General features: G+C 36.9%; 1 protein-coding gene across 1 annotated transcript in view; it reads right to left on the bottom strand.

Annotated features, from left to right (window-relative positions):
- The window catches only part of CCDC150 (coiled-coil domain containing 150), a 77,680-nt gene extending 55,148 nt beyond the window's left edge, over nt 1-22,532 (bottom strand). Inside the window, 9 exon segments of the mRNA XM_021703078.1 lie at nt 632-724; nt 2,059-2,102; nt 4,753-4,882; nt 5,964-6,080; nt 10,922-10,990; nt 13,972-14,150; nt 14,272-14,492; nt 15,786-15,949; nt 22,447-22,532. Of these exon segments, the coding sequence (XP_021558753.1) occupies nt 632-724; nt 2,059-2,102; nt 4,753-4,882; nt 5,964-6,080; nt 10,922-10,990; nt 13,972-14,150; nt 14,272-14,492; nt 15,786-15,949; nt 22,447-22,458 (1,029 nt within the window). The 5' untranslated portion in view covers nt 22,459-22,532.
- Nucleotides 22,533-22,986: the final 454 nt, after the last annotated feature.

The raw sequence follows: 22,986 nt of genomic DNA, 5'->3' as shown, positions 1-22,986 counted from the left end.
GAAAATGTGGTATGTGTGTGTATATAGATAGATACAGATATTATTCAGCCACAAAAAAGAATTTACTCTTGCCATTTGCAACAACATGGATGGACCTTGAATGCATACTAAATGAAATATGTCAACCAGAGGAAGAAAACACCATATAATCTCACTTATATGTGGAATCTTAAAAAAACAAAAAACAAAATACCAAGTTCACACAGGTGGGTGCCAGAGGGAGGAGGTATAAGGGATGGGAGAAAGTGGTGACAGGGGTCAAAAGGTATAAACTTCTTGTTAGAAAATGAATGAGTCATGGGGATATACTGTACAGCATGATGACTATAGTTAATAACACTGTATTGCATATTTGAAAGTTGTTAAGAGAGTGAATCTTAAAAGTACTCGTCACAAGAAAAAAAATTTTTTAACTATATATAGTGATGGATGTTAACTAGAATTATTGTGATCATTTTGCAATGTATACAAATACTGACTCATTATGTTGTACACCTGAAATATAATATTATATGCCAATTATACCTATCATGATGGTATGAATTAATATAATCAGGATTAATTTGTTCTTGGTTCCTTAATTAAACAAAATAAAGTAACATCTAAAAACTATAGAAATGGTAAGATCTACCTGTGCTTTTTCTGATGTTTCATGAAGGGATACTATTTCAGACCTCAAAAATCCATTTTCTTCATGTTCCTTGTTGAAAGACCTCTGCACATTCTATAAGAGCAAAAACAATAATAAGTTCTCTCCTTTTTTTACATGTAAGAGCTATTACGAATATCTCTATCAAAATACCTGTTCTGTATTTTGGCTACTATGAGTTCAAGTTCTTTTTTTCTTCTTTTTTTTTTATTATGTTCAATTAGTCAACATATAGTACATAATTAGTTTTTGATGTTGTGTTCAAAGATTCGTTAGTTGCATATAACACCCAGTGCTCTAGTACTAACGATATATATAGATAAGTGTCTTGTAAAGAATTTTTAAAAATCTTGATATCTTCAACTCTCAAACTTCTCTTTTTAAATAAATTATAAAATTGTTTATTAAAAATGTTCTCATATGGAATTTCAAACTGGAAAGAATTTGCCTAAAACCATACTGTAAATATTTAACTAGCATCCTCAAGTCAAGAAAGTTCTGCTAAGACGAATATTTGTTAGTTTATATTAGAAACACATTATTTTCCCTAAGCAGTTAAGATCATTTGTGATTTCAAAGAAACACATTCAAAGATCTTTTAAAGTTTTAAGTACGTGAACATGTTTTCATCAAGGAATACCTGGGTGTGGAGCAAAAGAAAACACCTTTGCTCTAAAACCAACCAAACAAACAAACAGGTGACAGGGATGTGAGTTGTGGGTTAGGCTTTCCCTAACAGGTAGTTATTGAAATGGGGAATGGCAAAGTGCAAGTCCTCTCCCTATGGAGAGAGGACCTCTCTTCTATTTTTCCAGGAGAAGCATCTCAAGGCTTAATGTAAACATCACCTACTACAGGATGAGATAGAACCCAGAAAAATTATTCCAAACAGGATCTACACATTAAGGTTGATTTAGAAATGTATTAAGATATAAATGTGGTAATAGTTCTTTTTTTCATTTTTTATTGTGGTAAAATATAAATAACATAAAATTTCCCATTTTAATCATTTTTACATGTACAGTTTACTTAAGAATATTTGTGTTAATTTCAGTGGCATTAAGTATATTCACATTGTTGTGCAACCATCGCTACCAAAAAGTAGTTAATATTTCTTATATTTCATAAAAAACTTTTTCATAACAATTATTTTGCAATAAAGATAAAATGCAAATTAGTCTCATAATTTTTGCTAATTCATCTTTTTATCAAACCGCAATAACCTGCGTGAAATGATTTCCTAATACCCAGTTGACAACAGGTCTGAATATACAACTCATTTACACTGCAACTTTTTTCTAATAAAGACTTCAGGAGAACCAGAACAATTGTAAACCAACACGAGTGAGGAAATACTACTTAGTGAGAGAGGAAAGAACATCTCTGAACTTTACAACCTCAAAACTCACCTTATTTTCTTCAACCAACTTGGAAATGAGCTCATCTCTAGAAACTAAAAACAAAGAGTCCACATAACTATGGTAATAATAACTTACTACAGCGACATTGAAATCACACAGTATCATCTCCTGGAGCAGCTTGCTTTCTTTTTTTCCCCAGTCTGTATGTTGTGTAAATAAGGAGAATGCAAATATTTCTACCATATGTTTATAGACTGGAAATTAAGTCATGAAATTATCAAGAAAATAGTCCACAGTCACGTGCAATTGTCAGTGAGGTCATATTTTACTCCAGGCATAGAGGTTGATGCGTCTGAGGGATTTTAAAGTGGAGAGGCACCTGATCAAAAGCTTTTTGTTAGAGAGAACACTCTAACAGAGGCTCAATAAGGAAGAGGATATCAGTTTAGTAGCTGTGCAGTAACCAAAGTATAAAACAATGAAAGCTGGCTCTAAGGGAAGGACAATGAAGATGCAAAGGGAAAACACGCTCCAGAAATAACAAGAAGGGAGAACTGTCAGGACTTGGCTGGCGGCTGGCTGCTGGGGTAAAGGCAATAGATGAGTCAAGGAGAGTATCTAGTGTCCAGATTTAAGCAATGGAGTGGGTGGCAGACTCTTCAACTAAATAGGAAACACAGGACGAGGAGCAGGTTCGGGGGACAGAATGAGTAAGAATGATTGCAATATTTAAGTATTCACCGTGTGTTTTGAGGTATCTGTAAGGCATCCATATATAGATGTTTAGTTGGCAGTAAGATACCATCTGGAGCTCAGGAAGATGATTTTATGTGGGGAAAAAAAAAAAGATTTGAAACCACCCAGAGAGTATATACAGTGAAAATAAAACCAAAGATAGAAACAGGGGAACAGTTTGGCATTGTATACCAATAGCCCAAAGTAAACTTCTCTGACAGTAACGTTTTGGCTTCATGAAAAATGCATAAAGATTTATTAGTTTTGTTTCACTTAAATATTCTAAAGCCAGAAAATTACAAAACACATAAAAACTCACATTTTATGTAGGATATAGTCAGAAAAACTATACTTTTTGAATATATAAGTCCAAGACTCATTTCAAATACAGTAAATGCTAATTTAAAATATGTGAAGGATAAAAAGATAATTATATGATCTATTCTAAAAATTCCAGTAATCAAAGTAAGAATGAAAGGGGAGTGTTTATCTTACTTGGGAGAACAATTTCATCACCTTAGTGTGTGTGTATAAAAGTTTATTGCTAATAATTACATTTTTAAATTCATTAAAGCAAATATCTAGAGGCATTTCTTTTATTAACCTAGTTAGCCTAACTGCTGTACCTTAAAGTAATCAAATTGCATGCATGTAAAGAGTCTTTTATTCAATATGAAGCATATAGTTGGTATTCAGACAGGCTTCCTTTTCCTCGTGTTAGTTTTAATAAATATTGTGTAATTTTCATCTTTTAAATGGTCTTCCATATATTCTTTACAAAATTCAAAACTAAAGCATTAATCCAATCAGAAAGTGACATTGAAAAAAATTACTATTATAGTAGAAAGATCTGTGTTTTAGTCCCAGCTATCCTATTTGCCATAGGTCCTTGGATACAGACCTTTTTATTCTTCTATAGAATGGGGTATATTTTCTTATCTTGCCCACAAGGTTGTAAGGTCAAATGAGATAATGTGGCAGCCCCATAAAATATAATATGTATTTTTTGGAGCCACACAATCACAGGAAGATGGAAAATTATCTTGGGGCATTATCAGTGAGAACTCCACAGATAATTCACTACTCAACAACTATAAGGAAAAACAGTACTTTCTGTTAAAAGCAGAACAAAACACTGAACAGATTACTCTTTGTTCCATGCTTTTTATAATTTTCATTTCCCTTTTGGTATTCCCTGCTCTCACTACAGCCAGAGAGCATAGAAGGCACACTGGCAGGAACACTGGAGGTAGAAGATACAGGCTCAGGCATCGCTTTAACTTTGGGAAGTATGGATAGTTTAGCGTGTTACATGAGATCGTTTATGTGAAAGCTCTATGTAAACCAGGAAGTGTTACTCATGCGAAGCACTGCACTGTGATCCCTATACTTGATACTGGCTGAAACTGCTTTACAATTATGTATTAACAACAGTAAATACGACAAGGCTGATGGGTTGGAAGAACCGTGACTGAACAACGTGGGATCACGGCTAGACTTATCCATTTCCTAACTCAATCACCTATAAGAACTCTGTTTACTCATCTGTAAAATGAGGACATTAAGCTCTAAGGTAACTTACAACCACCCATTGCTACAAATACAGGTCAATAGAATGGCAACCTGAAAAATGGGAGTCTGACATGATAAATGGTTAGAATCAGGTTAGCAACTATTAAAGGACTTATTTCCTTATTAATGTTCTATTATCCAATATTCAATCTAGATTTCTAGAAATCCAATGTTCCCAAGTCCACGAACACTTAAATAAACCTGAGAAAAAATTTAAATACAGAATAGTTTACAGTTAAGAGGATCAAATTCTATTTTATTACCTTTTTTTTTTCCAGTGCCACAGACAAAAAGGCAATCAACAATTTTTTACATTTCGTCCTGTGGTAAATCTCAGTAACAACGGCCTCTTCAAGAATTTCAGATCTTAAGAGTTTTTGCATGAAATCTCAAAAAAACTAACAGCAATGTAATTTCTAGCATCTATTTTCATACTTAGGTCAGACTTGAGCTGTGAGATAGAAGTCTCCAAATCTCCTTTTTTCTGTTGCTCCTGCACCAGTAATTCTTGTGTGGTCTGCATAGACCTGCGTAGGGCAATGCAGTTTTGCTGCAAGATCTGCACCTGAAATGTGTAAGAAAAACTCCTTTCTGTAAAGTAAAGATTTCTACCAAACTACCTTCGAGCACATGTGTGAGGCAGATTTTCTGATCTTAACATCACTGGAGGGAGAAGGGGAGTTTCTATGTTAAAGATTTCAGTAGGGTGCAGTGTTTTACAGTAGGGCTGTCCGACAGAACTTTCTGTACACTCTCCAACACCACATGCATCAGGCACAAGTAACTGCTGAGCACCTGAAGTGTGGCCAGAGTGGGTGAGAAATTGAATTTTTAATTTAATTTTAACTAATTTAAATTTAAATAGCCATATGTGGCTAGTAGCCACTATATTGGTAGTGCAAGTTATAGCAATAAAGGATCATTTACAAATTCCATAAGTAGGGGTGCCTGGGTGGCTCAGTAGGTTAAGTGGCTGCCTTTGGCTCAGGTCATGATCCCAGGGTCCTGGGATTGAGTCCCGCATCAGGCTCCCTGCTCAGTGGGGAGCCTGCTTCTCCTTTTCCCTCTGCTGCTACCCCTGCTTGTGCTCTTTCTAATAAATAAGATCTTTAAAAAAAAATGGGAAGAGGTTAAAAAACAGCAGTTGTATAAATTTTAAAAATCTTTAAAAAATAAAAAAGTGGGGGGGCGGGGCGCCTGGGTGGCAGAGGCAGTTTGGCTCAGGTCATGACCCTGGGATTGAGCCCCGCATCGAGCTCCCCACTTGGTGGGAAACCTGCTTCTCCCTCTCCCTCTGCTTGTGTTTCCTCTCTTGCTGTCTGTCTCTGTCAAATAAATAAATAAAATATTTTAAAAAAACAAAACAAATTCCTTAAGTAAAAGCTTTTTTATAATTTTATTATGAAGGACAGCCATTGGTTAAAATAAAGATTATGTAATCCAAATATAGGTATTAGAATTTGGAACTACTAATTGCCTTGAATACTTAGAACTGAATAGTCTAAGTTACATGTAGGTATTTCAAATAATACTACGGGCAAAAATTTAATAAATCTAGAGAAAGTTAGCAAAACTAAAGACTTACAGGTAAAATATCAGCTTTCTTTTTGGTTTCACTTCCTTGACATAAGAAGAAAAAAATCTACCTGTTTCCGTTCCACCTCCACTGTTGATTCCATTTCTTGTATTTTGAACAGCATGGCTGATGCAGATTTCTCAAGAGATTCCTTCAGGTGCTTCTCCTGAGATAGTTGTCTCCTTAGCTACAGAACAAATTGCAGTTAGGCAAGACCAAGGGAACATCACAGCAGTTTGGCAAAGATCAAACTCACCATGAAAAGTTTACCAGACATGCCATCTCACTCCCAAACATTTTTCATTCATTAATGACTACTCAGAAACAAGCTTGTGTTTCTCCCTAAGGGATAAACTACTAAGAAACAAGTAGTCAGAGTCGTATCTGTTGCCCTTGTCTTCCCATTGTGTAAGTCTTTTTTCCAAATTGTGGGTCAAGATGTATTAATAAGTTGCAAGCAGCACTTTCAAAAGGGGAAAAAAAAATATCAGAGCACAGAGCATGTAATAAAGAAGGGTAAGTAAGGCTTCATGAAATGTTTGTGTATATTATTTATGTACGGTGTTACAGTATAAAATGTATGTCTCAGTAGACTTGTCAAAAAGAAGGTTGAAAAACACTAACATCACACCTTAGTATATACATACTTTCTGAATTTTCTGAATTTCACTTTTAACTCTTTTTCCATATTTGATTACTTCATCTCCCTTTTTAAAATATTTTTTATCCCATAGGATTATAAACATACCCTTGAAAGCTGTTCCAATTCTGTTTTGGAATTTAAAGGTCTAAAGAAACAATGAAGTAACTGTTAAGTAATGGATAAAACTACCACTCAAGAATTGGGGTATACTAACCTTGTTTCTCTCAATAAATGATGATGAGTTAGATAAAGATAAAAAAAGAATCTCTTTTCTCATGAGGTAAAGAGATCCTTTCAAACTTAGATGGGAATTGCAGAATGCTATTCCTTTTATGAAATGATGTTAAGTAGAAGGAAATTCTGCTTTTTAAGCCCCAGTGAAGATGACCTAAGAGTACACTTTATAGCTCTTTTCCTAAATTGTACATATGTTTTGCATGTGTTTTCTCTATGGATGATTTATTTTATGTTTAAAAACTTTTTAAAAAGTTGAAAGACATGGAAAGTGTGTTGGCATGAAACTTACATAACAGCCCATTTTGCAAATGTTCTGTAATATTCTTAATCATACTCCTAATAACAAACATTTAGCTTTTTCCAGTTTTTCACTATTCTAAATATTGTTCTGCGGAACATTCCTGTGAATAAATCTTTCTTTGCATTTCTATTTCCTTAGGATAGATTCCTACAAGAGGAATCATTAGGTTAAAGGTTTAATAATGTTTAGACTTTTGATAAATTTGGTATATAATTTTCCTTCCAATTTTAGCCTATCAGTAGTATTAGAATAAATCCCATCAGTACTATGTACTGTTGTTTTCTTAAATCTTTGCTAATCTAATAAATTAAAAATAACATCTTGACAGCTTTTCATTTCTTTGGTTACTAGTGAGATTAAACATTTCTCATATGGTTATTAGCTCTGTATATTTTCTGAGCTATTATATATTTTTTGAAATGTTAGTTGACCACTTTTTTGGGGTTTTTGTTTTTTGTTTTTACTCAATTTTAAGTTCTTTAAAAGGAAAGATTGTTTATCTAGTTTTGCTAGGTTTTACTAGTTTTGCTTTTTGCCCCCCTTTTCTTTACATGCAGGATTTTTAATTCTTATGTGTTCAAATCTATTGAACCTTTTATAATTCTATTCCTTCATTTCAAGTTTAGAAATTCCTTCCTCATCCTTCCTCATCATTATAAACATTACAATCTTATTAAGGATGACCACAGTTTTTACTTTTGGCTGTATTAATAATCTAATACTATAGTATCAGATAATTTTAAAAGATTTTATTTATTTATTTGACAGAGAGGGACACAGTGAGAGAGGGAACACAAGCAGGGGGAGTGGGAGAGGGAGAAGCAGGCTTCCCGCTGAGCAGGGAGCCCAATGTGGGGCTCGATCCCAGGACCCTGGGATCATGACCTGAGCCGAAGGCAGACGCTTAACGACTGAGCCACCCAGGCGCCCCATCAGATTATAATTACTTTGTAGCTTACTATATTTTTCTAAGCTCTGGATCAAATTATATAGTATAATGTACTCGAGATACTATTTAAGTCCTTTATAGAGGGATCTTTATTTGATAATTATACTATTGAGGTATTAATTCTGAAGTATTATTAAAAGCAACCAGTTTTATGTCTATCAGAGCCAGATTCTATATATATTTCTTACCTCTTAGGAAGATGTATACCACATTTATTCTGTCTTTATACAGCCCCCTGATATGGACTGAATTGTATTCCCCAAAAATATTATGCTGAAGCTCTAACCCCAGTATCTCAAAATATGACTGTATTTGGAGATAGGGCCTTTAAAGAGGTGATAAACTGTAAGGATGCTGTTAGGGTGGGTCCTAACCCAACCTGAATGGTGTCCTTATAAGAGAAGGAAACAGGGATACACGAAGATACCAGGGATGTGCAACACACAAAGCAAAGACCACGTGAGGACCATGTGAAGGCAGCCATCTGCAAGTCAAGTAGAGAAGCCTCAGGAGAAAAAAACCTGCTGACATCTTGATCTTGGACTTCAAATCTCCATAAATATAAGAAATTTCTGTTGTTTAAGCCACCTAGTCTGTGGTACTTTGTTACTGCAGCCCTAGCAAACTAATACATCCTTCCTGCTTGAATACCAAAATGCATTTTGACAAGGACAGTCCTTCTAAGGATCCTTGACAGGGTTCAATAAAAAATTCAAGATTTTATCACAGCACTCAGAATTAAGACTTTCCTAATAAAGAGTAATGATAAATGGTAATCACTGATAGTGTTTTAAACAAATGGTGCTGAAACAACTGGACATACACACACACACACACACACACACACACACAAAGAATCTAGATACAGACCTCACGTCATTAATTCGAAATGTATCATTTATTTAAATTTAAAATGCAAAACTATAAGGCTTCTAAAAATAACACAGGAGAAAAATCTTGGTGTGTTGGGTTTGGTGATGACTTATAACACCAAAAGTACAGTTCCTGAAAGAAAAAATTAGTAAGTTGGACTTCATCAAAATCAAAAGCTTCTGCTCTGCAAACAAGCTACAGAATGGAGAAAAAAATTGCAAAACACATACTTGATTAAGGACTAGCATCCAAAATATACAAAGAACTCTTAAAACTCAACATAAGAAAACAAACAACCCAATGGCAAAATAAGCATCAGATCTAACAGACACCTCACCAAATGAGATATACAGATGGCAAATAAGCATATAAAAAGATATTCAATCTCATGTATCATTAGGTAATTATAATTAAAACAAGATACCACTACACACATATTAGAATGGCAAAAATTCAAAACACTGACAAGACACCATGGTGATGAGAATGTGGAGCAAAAGGAACTCATTCATTGTTGGTATGAATGGAAAATGGTACAGCCATTTTTTAAGACAGGTTGGCACTTTCTTACAAAGGTAAACAAAAGCTTACCAGATGATCCAGCAATTGTGCTCTAGGTATTTATCCAAATGAGTAGATAACATGTCCACACAAAAACCTGCATATGAATGTTTATAGCAGCTTTATTCACAATTGCCAAAACTCAGAAGCAACCAAGATGTTCTTCAATAGATGAATGGATAAACAAACTGTGGTACATCCATACAACTGGAATATTGTTTAGCAATAAAATGAGTTACCATACCATGACAAGGCTTGGAGGTACATTAAATGCATATGCTAAGTGAAAGAAGCCAGTCCAAAACAATCACACACTGAATCATTCCAACTATAACAAAACTACAGACAGTGAAAAGATCAGTGGTTGCCAGGGGCTCAGGAAGAGGAGGTGGGAGGGATGGGTATATGGAGCACAGAGCATTTTTAGGGCAGTGATACTATTCTGTAAGATAATGTAATGAACAAAGGGTGAATCTTAATATAAACTATGGACTTTAGCTAGTAATGATTTATCAATTTATTTATGAACAAGACTAGTTTGTCAAATTTAACAAACGTACCACACTAATATAATAGGGGAAACTGGAGGGATGGGGAGAGCAGGTTTATGAGAACTGTTTTCTGTGCAATTTTTCTATAAATGCAAAACTTCTCTAAAAAAATAAAATAGTCTACTAAAATATCTAAAAACTAAAAAAAATACACGAAATGTAATACATTCTATGAAAAATCATGCTTTTATCAGTAGCTACTGGCAAATAAGTACATGAGAGAATTTTCCAGATAGCTATACTTAACACCTTATGCACTAAAAATCGTAACTTAAAAAAGTAATTTTGCATAAGAATTTTCTTTAAAAGTATATCTACTTCTTGGTATTTTAAATATAATTTGGATCCTTTTGATTTGGATAAACATCAATGATTATTCTGTCAGGGAATATTGAGGTTTTTAGGTCAGGGTGTGTGGGATTACTAATTCTCCTGACTCTTCCACTGTTTTCAGCTGCCAATTTTTAGTCCAGCAACTTTTAGCAGCCACCTACTTCACAAATCCCAATCTGTCATCTACTAAAACTTAGGCTGAAATGGAGGTTTCAAGGTAAAATTAGATGAGCAGGCTTATTAAAAGCTTTTTGTTTTAAACACAACTTTAGTTTAAAAGGTCTTTGGATGCATGTGTTCACTTAGCTCTAGCATATGAATTTCATGGTAACTAATTTCCTTCCTGGCTCACAAAGCACTTACTTTATTTCTGGTTGTAGGGCCATGAGGCAAAAGGAACTCTTAATGTCAAATAAGGGTAGCCACTTTCACTTGAATTTCACGTGGCATATTTTTAAAATCTTCCTACTCCACAGTAACATATTTTTTCTTCAAAGTTTTTCATTCTTTCTACCTTCTTGACTTCCCCTCAGCAATTCCAATGCCCCCTCCACCCTCCAGAACCTTTTTTTTATCTTACCTCCTGAATTTTCAGGTTCATTTTGCGTTTTGTGGTCTTCAATTCCTCTTCAATAATGGCTGCATTCTTCTAGAAGTACAAGGGGAAAAGGTTCTAAATAATCTGAAATGAAGAAAGAAACTGTCTATAGGCACATCAGTTCAAATCTAGACTTTTTTCTAGCAACCTATATATGCTATTCTGAATATAGTTATAAATACTTCTTATTGTGAGTCTAAAATAATTATTACGAGATATTTAAAAAGAAAGTTATTTTATCACTTTGATTCATGACTTCTATTATTTTCCCTTTTATTTTTATTTTTTTTAATAATGAACTATTGGGACTTCATCAAGATAAAAAGCTTTTGCACACCAAAGAAAACAGTCAACAAAACCAAAAGATAACCGACAGAATGGGAGAAGATATTTGCAAAACACGCAAAAATCAAATAATCCAGTCAAGAAATGGGCAGAAGACATGAACATTTTTCCAAAGACAAACAAATGGCCAACAGACACACGAAAAGATCAACATCACCTGGCATAAGGGAAATACAAATCAAAACCATAATGAGATACCACCTCACACCAGTCAGAATGGCTAAAATTAACAAGTCAGGAAACAACAAATGTTGGCAAGGATGTGGAGAACCTTGCCAGATGGGAACCTTCTTACACAGTTGGTGGGAATGCAAACTGGTGCAACCACTGTGGAAAACAGTATGGAGATTCCTCATAATGTTAACACCAGAGCCAGCACTACTAGGTATTTACGCCAAAGATACAAATGTAGTGATCCAAAGGGGCACCTGCACCCCAATGTTTATAGCAACAATGTCCACAATAGCCAAACTATGGAAAGAGCCCAGATGTCCATCAACAGATGAATGGATAAAGAAGATGTGCTATAGGGGCGGCTGGGTGGCTCAGTCATTAAGTGTCTGCCTTCAGCTCAGGTCATGATACCAGGGTCCTGGGATCGAGCCCCGCATCGGGCTCCCTGCTCTGCTGGAAGCCTGCTTCTCCTCTCCCACTCCCCCTGCTGTGTTCTCTCTCTCACTGTGTCTGTCAAATAAATAAATAAAATCTTTAAAAAAAAAAGATGTGCTATACACACACACACACACACACACACACACACATATACATACAATGTAATATTACACAGCCTTCAAAAAAGTGAAATCTTGCCACATGCAACGAAGAGGATGGAACTAGAGGGTATTATGCTAAGCGAAATAAGTCAGAGAAAGACAATCATCATATGATCTCACTCATATGCGGAATTTAAGAAACAAAACAGATGAATGTAGGGGAAGGGAGGGAAAAATAAAGTAAGATGAAATCAGAGAGGGAGACAAACCATAAGAGACTCTTAGCTATAGGAAACAAACTAAGGGTTGCTGGAGGGGAGATGGGTAGGGGGATGCACTGGGTGTTATATACAACTGATGAATCTGAACTCTACCTCTGAAACTAATAATACACTATAGGTTGATTAATTGAATTTGTATTAAAAAAAGAAAAAAAAGGAAAAAAGATGAGAGAGAGAGAGAATGCATGCACAAGTTGGTGGAGGGGCAGAGGGAGAGAATCTTCAAGCAAACCACCCCCCCACCCCTGCCTGGGCTCAATCTCACAACCCATGAGATCATGACCTGAGCTGAAACCAAGAGTCGGACACTTGACTGAGCCACGAAGGGACCCCAAACACATTCACTTTTATGTAAAATTCAATAATGAGAGAACCTGGTAATTGACGGAACTTTTTCTTACAGAGTATATTCTTTTTTTTTTTTTTTTTAAATATTCAATCTCTTCTTGCCTCAAATATCATCCGTGCTTAGGAGCTGAGGATCAAAAATACAGCTTTCACTATTTATTCTCTTTTATATCACTATTAATGGCACCACAATCCAAGATGTAAAACCTCAGTCATTTTTGCCTTCTTTCCTATACTCAGCTCCTGTCCAGTATCATATTCTAACATACCTTTCTTCATAAAACATTTCTTTTCAAAATGCCACCCTAAGTCAGACCTAATAAGGCTTGTGGCTCAAATCATGCAATGGACTCCTAATTGGTTTCCCAAAACTCTACACCACTGCCAGATTAGTTTTCTTATTTTTGTTATGTCACTTCCTTATCAAAAATGATAATCACCCCGATAGTATCAAGCCCAACTACTGATTATTCTTGATTTTGAAATCCTCTATAATGTGATCCCTCACTAATGTCCAATTTATTTACCCCCCCCACCACCACCCAATCCTCACTCCTCTCAGGCTAGTTTATGCATTTCCTCTAACTTTATCAGTGGGAAAAATCTAAGTTCAAAGCTGGGTAACAGGAAGAAAATAGGGAAGTGTCATCTTAGAGAAATGAGTTCTCTCTGGGGCCCAATGCTCTTATTACTAAAATGGGGACAGTATCATCCTGTCATGAGGTTTTTCAAAAATTTAACAAATTAACATGTTGACCATCTATTATACTGCCTGGCCCTTGAAGGGAGAACAAAATTGTCAGTTTATTATCCTACTCTATATTCTTTCCTGCCTCTGTGTGTACTCCTTGAAATGTCCTCACCTCTCTACTTTGCCTTCTACAAAATTCAGCTCATGACTTACCTCTTCCTTGAAGCCTACCCTAATCTACTCTAGGGAGATAGGGCATACCCACCCTCTCAAACCCACCTGAACACAAAACACATGTCAATATTCACTTACTGTCCTACACTGTTCTTTAACATTTCCTATGTCCTTATTTTTTCTCTATTTAGTTTTTCATGCTATTCCTTGTTCTCCCAGCTAGCATATAAGCTCTTGGAAGAGCAGAGACTCTGCCTTATACCCTTGGACTCCCACTCTCATGCATATCAGGGTAAGGGCTCTATAAACACCACATTACTGATAGTACACAATAGTTTAGGTTATCAATGTAGATAACTTTGAAATGTCAAGAATCCTTACATCATATCACCTAATTTTAAAAGTCAATTTTATGGGTCTGTTGCCTCCTCCAGTTAACAGATAACAGTGAATCTGTATTTCAGAAATCTGGATTCAAACCTTTGTCTCTGAGGCAATCTCCAGGGTGGCAGTCAACCTTTGCACTTCTTCTTGTGCCTTGTCTTCTTCCTCTTTTACATCTCTTAGTTGCTGGCGCAAATTCATCACTTCAAGATGCAACAGCTTCAAGTCCTTGGAATGCTCCTCCTGTATTGCATTCAGTCGATCCTTCAGAAAAGCTACCCAACAGCACAGGAGGGTCATGGAGCAGTTGAAAGAAGGTCAGGAAAGGAAAAGAATCATAAACTCATTAAGCACCCATACAGGACCAAATTTCTGATGATTCTCTTCTCTCTGTACCTGTTTTCTGTGGATTCAAATCCTTTTCAGTTTGCAGACGAAAGATGTTCATCTTCAAGGACTGGATGAGGCTTTCCAGACGGCACATTCGATTTACCAGAAACTCACAGTTCTTCCATAGAATATCTGGTTTTCCTGAACAAAACATTTCATTCTGGATGGGACTAATGATATTCTGGCTCACAGGCTCTTCTAAACATTTCGGAGTCTCCAGTTGGCCTCTGGACAAAGATCCCAAATTAACAATATTATGCATTGCAATGTGTACTATGGTAATCCCAATCATCAGGTCATTTCTACCAAGAATAAAAATTAGATTCCTTAGTTAAGCATCTGTTAGTTCTCCAAATTTAAATAGAGAAAGCACCATTAGGTAAAGAGGATGAGACTAATGTCAGTTGGATAAAGACCACTGACTTTATAACGGTTGTTTCTTTTAATGTGAATTTTTTGTAAAGTTTTATGTGGTACATAAAACATGTTAAATAATAAATCTATAATTATAAAAAATTAAAGTTAGCATGGAGTAAATATATTCACATATTTTTAGAAAAATTTTAAACAAGGTCATAATAAACATTCCTACTTTATTCTCACATACTCAGCATCTATACAAATTTAATCTCTAACTACTGAAGAATTATTCATTCTATGGGTGCTATAATACCAACTATAATAATTTTAGGTTTTCATGAGAGACACTAAAGAAATATATTGTAATCTTAAAGAAAATCACACCAGCAAATTTGATATTGGCTGCTTAAGTACCCAGATTCCTCAGGCCATTAATCATCCAACTTTTAGTGGCAATACCTTCTTTAGCCAAGGTGAAAAAAAGGTGGGGTTTTTTTTTTTTTGAGTACCTCATTTTAAATTAGGAAATTTTTTTAAAGATTTAAAACCTTTCTTTTAATTTACAATAAATCTGGGGAAAGAAAATGAAGACAATATCAATGGCATGAATCAAGTTTAGATGTTCACCTTAACTAATATCAAAGTCTATTTTTGATTTTAAAAATATGAACTAAATTTTTTCTAATTATATAAAAATTCCATATTTGTTTTCAATCAAGTTTTGAAGATGAACAGTTTGTGCACCTAATTAGCACATTTTTAAAATTTTATTTTAAAATAAAATTTTATTTTATTTGAATTCAATAAATTAACATACAGTGTATTATTATTTTCAGAGGTAGAGTTCAGGGATTAATCAGTTGCCTATAACACCCAGTGCTCATTATATCACGGACTCTCCTTAATGCCTATCATCCTGTTACCCCATCCCCCGACCCACCTCCTCATTTGAAATAAGTATCTGTTCAGGGGAATAGTGGTAGTAGCTCTATTACAAGATGACAACTCTATCTCACAAATATTTTCTAATTAATGTGCAAATGGAAACTTTTTTTTCAATTCTTTTATAAATACCTATATTTCATCTGCCAAACCATCTGTACTATGACTCCTAAGAATTCTTCAACTTACAAAGATCTAGTTCATTTTCCATTTGTTACCTTTTTTCACCAAAGTTCAACATTATTAGGTCATCCCTCAGAGAACTGGTCTGTTCCTCAACTATTCTCATCCTTTCCTGAAGTACCGTGAATGTTTCAGAAGCTGTAGCATTGATGTGGGTTGGAGAGAGGACCGGTCTGGACACTGTAGTTTCCATATGCACCTGAGATTAAAGTCACAATATTGGTATAGTAGGTTCTATTATGGTTCAAAATAGTCACTGTCCCTTCTTGTGGGAGAATTACACATCCCTGTTCTGTTGAGGTCAGGAATGGCCATGTGTCTTGCTTTGGTCAGTTTAATGTGGGTGGGAACTTTAAGAGCCAACTTGTCATTCATCATCTCCTTCTTTCTCCCCTCCATGAGATGAGCAACAACGCAGATAGGGCCAGCTTAGTGTGCCAAGATCCCACAGTGAAGAAGACATGAAGCAGAGCTATGGCCCGTCCATGACATCCAGTGTGAGTGGGCAATAAACTTACGTTGTTATAAGCCACTGAGATTGTTGAGTAGTTTGTTATTTCATCATAATCTAGTCTATCTATCTGGTAGTATTAGACACATAACTAGGACCTATGACTTGGCTAAGGGAATTATTACTTCTTTCATTACTAGCCATCACCATTTTAACATATTCTAACCAACCTTTCAGAAAAACATTCTATACTTAGATTTCTGAGCACTTGTTGTAAGATAAATTTACCAACTACATTGAAGCAGTGATTTTAAAAAATAATTTGCAAACTTAACTTCATAGCCTAGCAAAGACTCTTCTATAGCTATTGACATAAAATTTCCAGACTTCTCTTCTTTCCTAATATTTTGAAATATTAGTGACAGAATTAGGCAGAATTAGCATAGAAGAAGCAGTCCCAACATATAGATGAATCATGGGCCCAAAGTTCAATGACAAGGTCATTGGGGAAAGAAACTTTAAGGACATTTTCCTGCAACTCCAACCTTTTGTATAGACATTTCTATACCAACCAACTGTAAACCTTAACCATTACTAGCAACAGTGCTCCCATGGAAACGTTCACAAAGATCCCACTTTGGATATTAGGAACACATCTTTTCTCCCCCTCTTGCTGTGTAATCAGAGATCTCTCTTCCCCTCACCTCCCAGGCAGTGCAAGTGGTGACTACCTCAGGTCCAAGTAATTGATAGTCTCCATCACTCAAGGCAAGAATTAAAGAAGTGGGAAAACTGGTGGCAGGATTTAAGGGGGTAGCAGCATGATGGGGGGCAGTGAAAAGACTGAGTTTCTTGCCAATATCAAGAACATTGCTTCACCTTTTCTTTTTAAAAAAATGATTTATTTATTTGACAGAGAGAGACACAGCGAGAGAGGGAACACAAGCAGAGGGAGTGGGAGAGGGAGAAGCAGGCTTCCACCAAGCAGGGAGCCTGATGTGGGGCTCGATCCCAGGACCCTGGGACCACGATCTGAGCCGAAGGCAGATGCTTAACGACTAAGCCACCCAGGTGCCCCGAACATTTCTTCATCCTGAAATAGCTCTCCAATCACCTTTATCTCCCCACAACAGGTCCCAGAGAATGGTCTAGTCTTTTTTTTTTAACTTTACTGAGGAATAATTGAATATAATTTTATTTAAAGTGTACAATGTGATGATTTGATATATACACTGTAGAATGGTTACCAAGATCAAGATAATTAACACATTCATCACCCCACATAGATAACATAGTTAACTTTGTGTGTGTTGTGTGATCTACTCTCACAACTTTCAACTATACAACATATTACTATGCTACCATGCTGTACATTAGATCCTCAGAACTTATTTGAAAAGGTAACCTACAGAATCATAGTAAATAATTGCATACCACAGATTTGATAAGCAGTTAATGTCCAAAATATATAAAGAACTCATATAACTCAATAGCAAAAATGCAAAGAAACTAATTAAAAAAAATGAGCAGAGGATCCTAACAGACATTTTCTCCAAAGACAACAAAGAGATGGCCAATAGATAAATTAAAAGGTGCTCAAATCACTAATCACCAGGGAAATGCAAATCAAAACCACAATGAAATATCACCTCACACCTGTTAGGATAGCTATTATCAAGAAGATAGCAAATGTTGGTGAAAATGTGGAGATAAGTGAACCCTCATACACTGTTGGTGGGAATATAAAATGGTACAGCCATTTATGGAAAACAGTATGGAAGTTCTTCAAAAAATTAAAAATATAACTATCATATGATCCAGCAATCCCACTCCTTTGTATATATACAAAGGAATCAAAGACAGGATTTTAAAGAAGTACTTGTTCACTCATGTTCAGTGCAGCATTATTCACCATAGCCAATATAGAGAAACAACCTAAATGTCATTCACCAGATGAATGGACAAAGAAGTGATTTTTATATATATATTATATATATAATATATATAATAAAATATTATTCAGCCATAAAAAGAAAATCCTGCCACTGACATTGATGAATCTAGAGGGCATTATGCTATGTGAGATGAACCAGACAGAGCAGAAAAATATTGTTTGATATCATTTATATGTGGAATTAAAAAAAAAAGGTTGATTTCATAGAAACAGAGAATAGAATGAGGTGGAGGGAAGGGGAAATGGAATGATGTAGGTCAAAGGGTACAAATTTTCTTTTTACTCTTATTTTAGTGCTTCTGACCAGGATTTCTCTCTTCTATTCTCTTCTATGAAACAGAAAGCATTTCTGACACATGTAATCTGAATTTGTTAAAAGATTTTCTGTTAATGATCAGCTTAAGGACATGGGGGCAAAGAAGCTCTCTATTATTAATTTCCATCCATGCTTTCAAAATTTCCTGAAGAGAAAGACAATGGTATAGACAGTAACAAAGTCTTTGGATCTACAAAGAGTTGAAGTAAGTTTCATCCATGTTTCTGAAAAAAAGCCAGATTTGGAGACTCCTGCTCATGTTACCACATGTACCAGGATAGTGTTCCTCAGGTAATAGAAGGAAGAGCCTCCATGAGACCAGGGTTAGGGTTGGGGGAGTGTGGGTGGGGAGAAAATGGAAGGGTAACAACAGAGAAACACCACATGGATTTACCCTCCATTCCATTTTCTATCACCTGCTGTCTTGTTACTGCCCACCTAGAAATAAACCAGGCTTAAAGTGGGGAGGAAATGTAAAGTGTTTAATAAGGTTTGGGGTAGACAGAGTTGACTCCTTTGTTTTCTCTATAAAAGAAGCTGAAGAGTTCATGTCCCCAGCCTCCCTTGCAGCTGGCACAGTCAGGTGACACATTCTGGCCAATGAGACTTTAGGCAAAAAGTTTGCAAGGAGCTTCTGAGAAGGCTTTTGTTTTTCTGATAGAAAAAACTGAAATGATGGTGCCGGTCCTTTATTTCCCTGTATGAGGCCCAGAGCTCTGAGAGCTCTCTTTTAGTCAGCCATAAGTGCCTCACTTTTAGACACAGAGAGCTAGGGATCACCAGCATCTGAGAAATACAAGGAAAAGGCCAGAGAAGTTCAGATTAACCTGAGGTTTTTTTTTTTCCTTGCCCAAAACTAGCAACATCCAACCTCTGCTTATTTGAGAAAAATAAGCTTTTGCCTTTTGTGTTAGTCATGTTTTTCTGTTGCTTGCAGCAAAAACATTCCTGAAACACAGTAGCCCCAGGCAATAGTTGGTGGAGAAACAAGTAGAAGGGGTGGTAAAAGAAAGGACAAGTACTACCAGAGATGTGAGGGAGGACAATTTCCCTGGTAACTTGTTAGGCTGAGGCAGCTAGTTATAATATAAAGGATGGCCTCTATTAATTTATATCAAAAGCCAAGCATAAAATACTAATACAAATATTAGTCCATTTTAGGGAAAAAATACAGAAAATGGAATACAAGTTTACCACATATTTTGAATGGGATACAGATTCCCATCTAAAATTTTTTCATGTAGGGGTGCCTGGGTAGCTCAGTTGTTAAGCATCTGCCTTCGGCTCAGGTCGAGATCCCAGGGTCCTGGAATCCAGGCCCGCATCGGGGCTCCCTGCTCAGCGGGAAGCCTACTTCTCCCTCTCCCACTCCCCCTGTTTGTGTTCCCTCTCTCGCTGTGTCTCTATCAAATAATAAATAAAATCTTAAAAAATAAATAAAATTTTTTCATGTATTGTTGAAATGTCACAGTTTTGCTGATATTTCCCTAAAGTACCTATGATATGTATAAAATGCTCACACTTACTTTACAGTATTGTGTGCACTTTTGGCCATAAAAACGAAATTTAAAACCAAATTAAATTTTTTTTTTAAGAGAAAGTTTATATATGTTTGAGTAAGAATTTGATTCCCCTCATCACTCATGCCCACCTGAACCTGATCTACCCTGGAGCCATTCAGGTTTCTGGAAAGAAAATTCACCCTAAGAAAGGGAAGAGTGAGATGCTTGGGACAGACTGATGTTGGGCAGGGGATAAAGCTTCTAAGTGAACATGGCGGTGTTCTTGAAATATCCTCTTAGTGAATCACTGATGAACATGTGCAAATCATCCAAGAAGTTGACTGGAAAACTAAACAAGCCAAAAAAAAAACAAAAAAAACAAAACCACTAAACAAGCCAATCTACCCTTTGGAGATTAAAAACAGGTCCCAGGATTAACTGAAAACCATTCCTCCACAAACCTCCCCTGCAATGGGGAAAAAAAAAAAGAAAACATGTCAAGGTCAGGAGAGCTCGAGGAAGCAATCAATGGTAGATGAATAGCAAGACTAAGACAGCCTTAATATCCACCAGGGAGAGTCCTGGAATACCTGGGAGCCTGTTAAAGGAAGAGTGAGGTAACTACCTGGGATCCAGTAAATCTGCTGAGTCAGGAAAGATTCTCACTTTCACTGCAGTATACCCTTGCCTGTCCTCCCTCAGCTGGCAGGCCCCACACACAGTCCACTGGCCACTTGGCAGATCCTCAGAAGGCATAGCTCAAAAGCTCGGAGTCTAAGAAGTACAATCTTACAAGAAAAGAATCTAGCTCTAATTGCTAATATTGCAGCAAAGAGACTATGGCTTGACTTATGTGTGCTTTGCAGTTTTTGAAAAGATGCAAATATCATTGAATGTAGTCTTGAACCCAAGGCCTGATGCTTGATCGTAACAATAATAAAAATACTAATATATAAACTTTTAGTTTTAAGAAAGTGCATTCATAGCTACTTTCATAAACGTATCATTATCAAATTAATACAATTCTGTTTCTGTATTTAGGGAGAGTATGTCTATGGAGCTCCTAAGTAGGTTACCTCATTGAAAGGATGGCATGAATAAGACCAATGTCTTAAGTAATATACTAGTAAAAGTCAGGTGACTGAAAAGTCCAGAAAGAGTAAACAGTGAGTACAAAGATCAGTGAGTACAAAGATCCTTACAAACAGTAAGGAGGTCAGTCTGGCTGGAGAGGAGTAAGTGAAGGAGAGAACTATAGAAGGTGAGGTCAGAAGGTAATAAAGGGACCAGATCACATTAGGTCTTAAAAGTTTTGGCTTTTACTCTCAGTACCATTGGACTGTGTAGAGTGGAGGAGTGCTGTGATGTAACTTACCTTTTAACTGGATCACTCTGGATACCCTCCCAGGAGGGTAGGACAACCACAGAGGTAGAAAGACCAGTTGGGAAGCTGCTACAATAACCCAGGCAGGAGGTGCCATTGGCTAGGACCGGGGTGATAGCAAGAGAATAGTAAGAAGTGGTCAGACTCCAGATATGTTTTAAAGATTGGTTTTGCTGATGGATTAGATATGAAATATGAGAGCAAGGATATAATTGGAAAGATGGTGTTGTCATTAATTGAGACAATGGAAGTCTGTCAGAACTGGTTTTAGCTGAAAGATTGAGTTGTTTTGGAAATGTTAAATTTAAAACAGAAAAGATGGCCACAACAAGACTGAACTTGTTAATTCGGAGTTCAGGGAAGAAGTGTGGGCTGGTGATATAAATTTTGGAGTTGTCAACGCACATGCCACTTGTAAAGCCACAAGACTGTCTAACGGAGAACAGAAAGGATTCAGGGAACTGAGTGTCCCTAGGTGCTCCACTATGAACAAGTGGAGTACATGAGGAGTGTGTGGGTGTTCGAGCTAGACTGAGTTCTCCGAAGTACGGTCAGATTGATCTCTCCCTATCTTCAGAGCCTAGCACAGTGAATGGGGCACTGTGGCTGGCAAACAAACGGAAAACTCAACAAAAATTTAACGAACATCCATTCTGTTCTAGCACAAGTGTCAGGTACTGGGAAAACTTCAAGGAACGAATGCATTCTAAAAAGCAGATCGGGGAATATAACAGGTGACAAAAATTAAAAAACAAAAAACACGTCGAAATGGCTTTCCTAAGAACCTGTAACCTCCAACCTAACATATAAAGAAAAGGTGGTATTGGGGCTTATCTGAAGGCCCTCCCTGGTGGCTATCCTCCGTCCCTCAGCTGCAGCCAGTCCAACGCAAACTTAGCTCCTAAACGGTTTTCACCTGCATCCAGCGCAGAAGCGCCATAAATTAGGATCCTGGGGTCGGGAGGGCGGAGACTAAACACTGCCAAGAGAATGACAGGGCGGCAGGAGGAGATCATGGTGGTCTTGGCTGAGTCGCCAACTCCCCCCGCAGGACCGGCAAGGCACCCCGTCCACGGCCGGTAGCCTTACCTCACACTCCATCTGTCCACCGGTAGCTCTATCCCTCAGCAGGCAGGCCGGTTTCCATGGAACTAACACAGCGCTTTAAACCAACCCGCTCCGGCGCGGTAGCTCCTGTACGCAGGCGCATCCGTGGCACGCATGCCGGGAATTGCAGTTTTCCCGGCCCAGGAGGGCCCTCCGCCCGGGGCGGCACCCAGGCCGGAATCCGGCGGCGCGCACGGAACGCGCAGCCCCGTGACCCGGATGACGACAGGGCTCCATTGTGCTCATGAGCGAGGCATGGCGGGATATGTAGTTTCCTCTTGCTCGCCTCCCGGATTGTCCTGTCGGCTTTGCAGGTACAGGTCTCACCTGGGTGAACGTGCGGCGTTTGGGTAATTTGGCAAACATACCCCGCAACGGAAGAGAGTCCATGATTAGAAAATGTTTTTAGTTTTAGGAGGACTAAAGTATCGGGTAACTTCTGAACGATAGGAAAATAACAGATTTCATTAATGAGCATAAGAAATGGTAAAAATACAAAGTTCAAACATTCTTTTCTTTGAA

Source organism: Neomonachus schauinslandi, chromosome 3 (assembly GCF_002201575.2).
Source record: "Neomonachus schauinslandi chromosome 3, ASM220157v2, whole genome shotgun sequence".
In the NCBI taxonomy this organism is placed as follows: domain Eukaryota; kingdom Metazoa; phylum Chordata; class Mammalia; order Carnivora; family Phocidae; genus Neomonachus; species Neomonachus schauinslandi.
The sequence above is the reverse complement of the archived record's forward strand: the minus strand, read 5'-3'. Positions and strand labels throughout refer to the sequence as shown.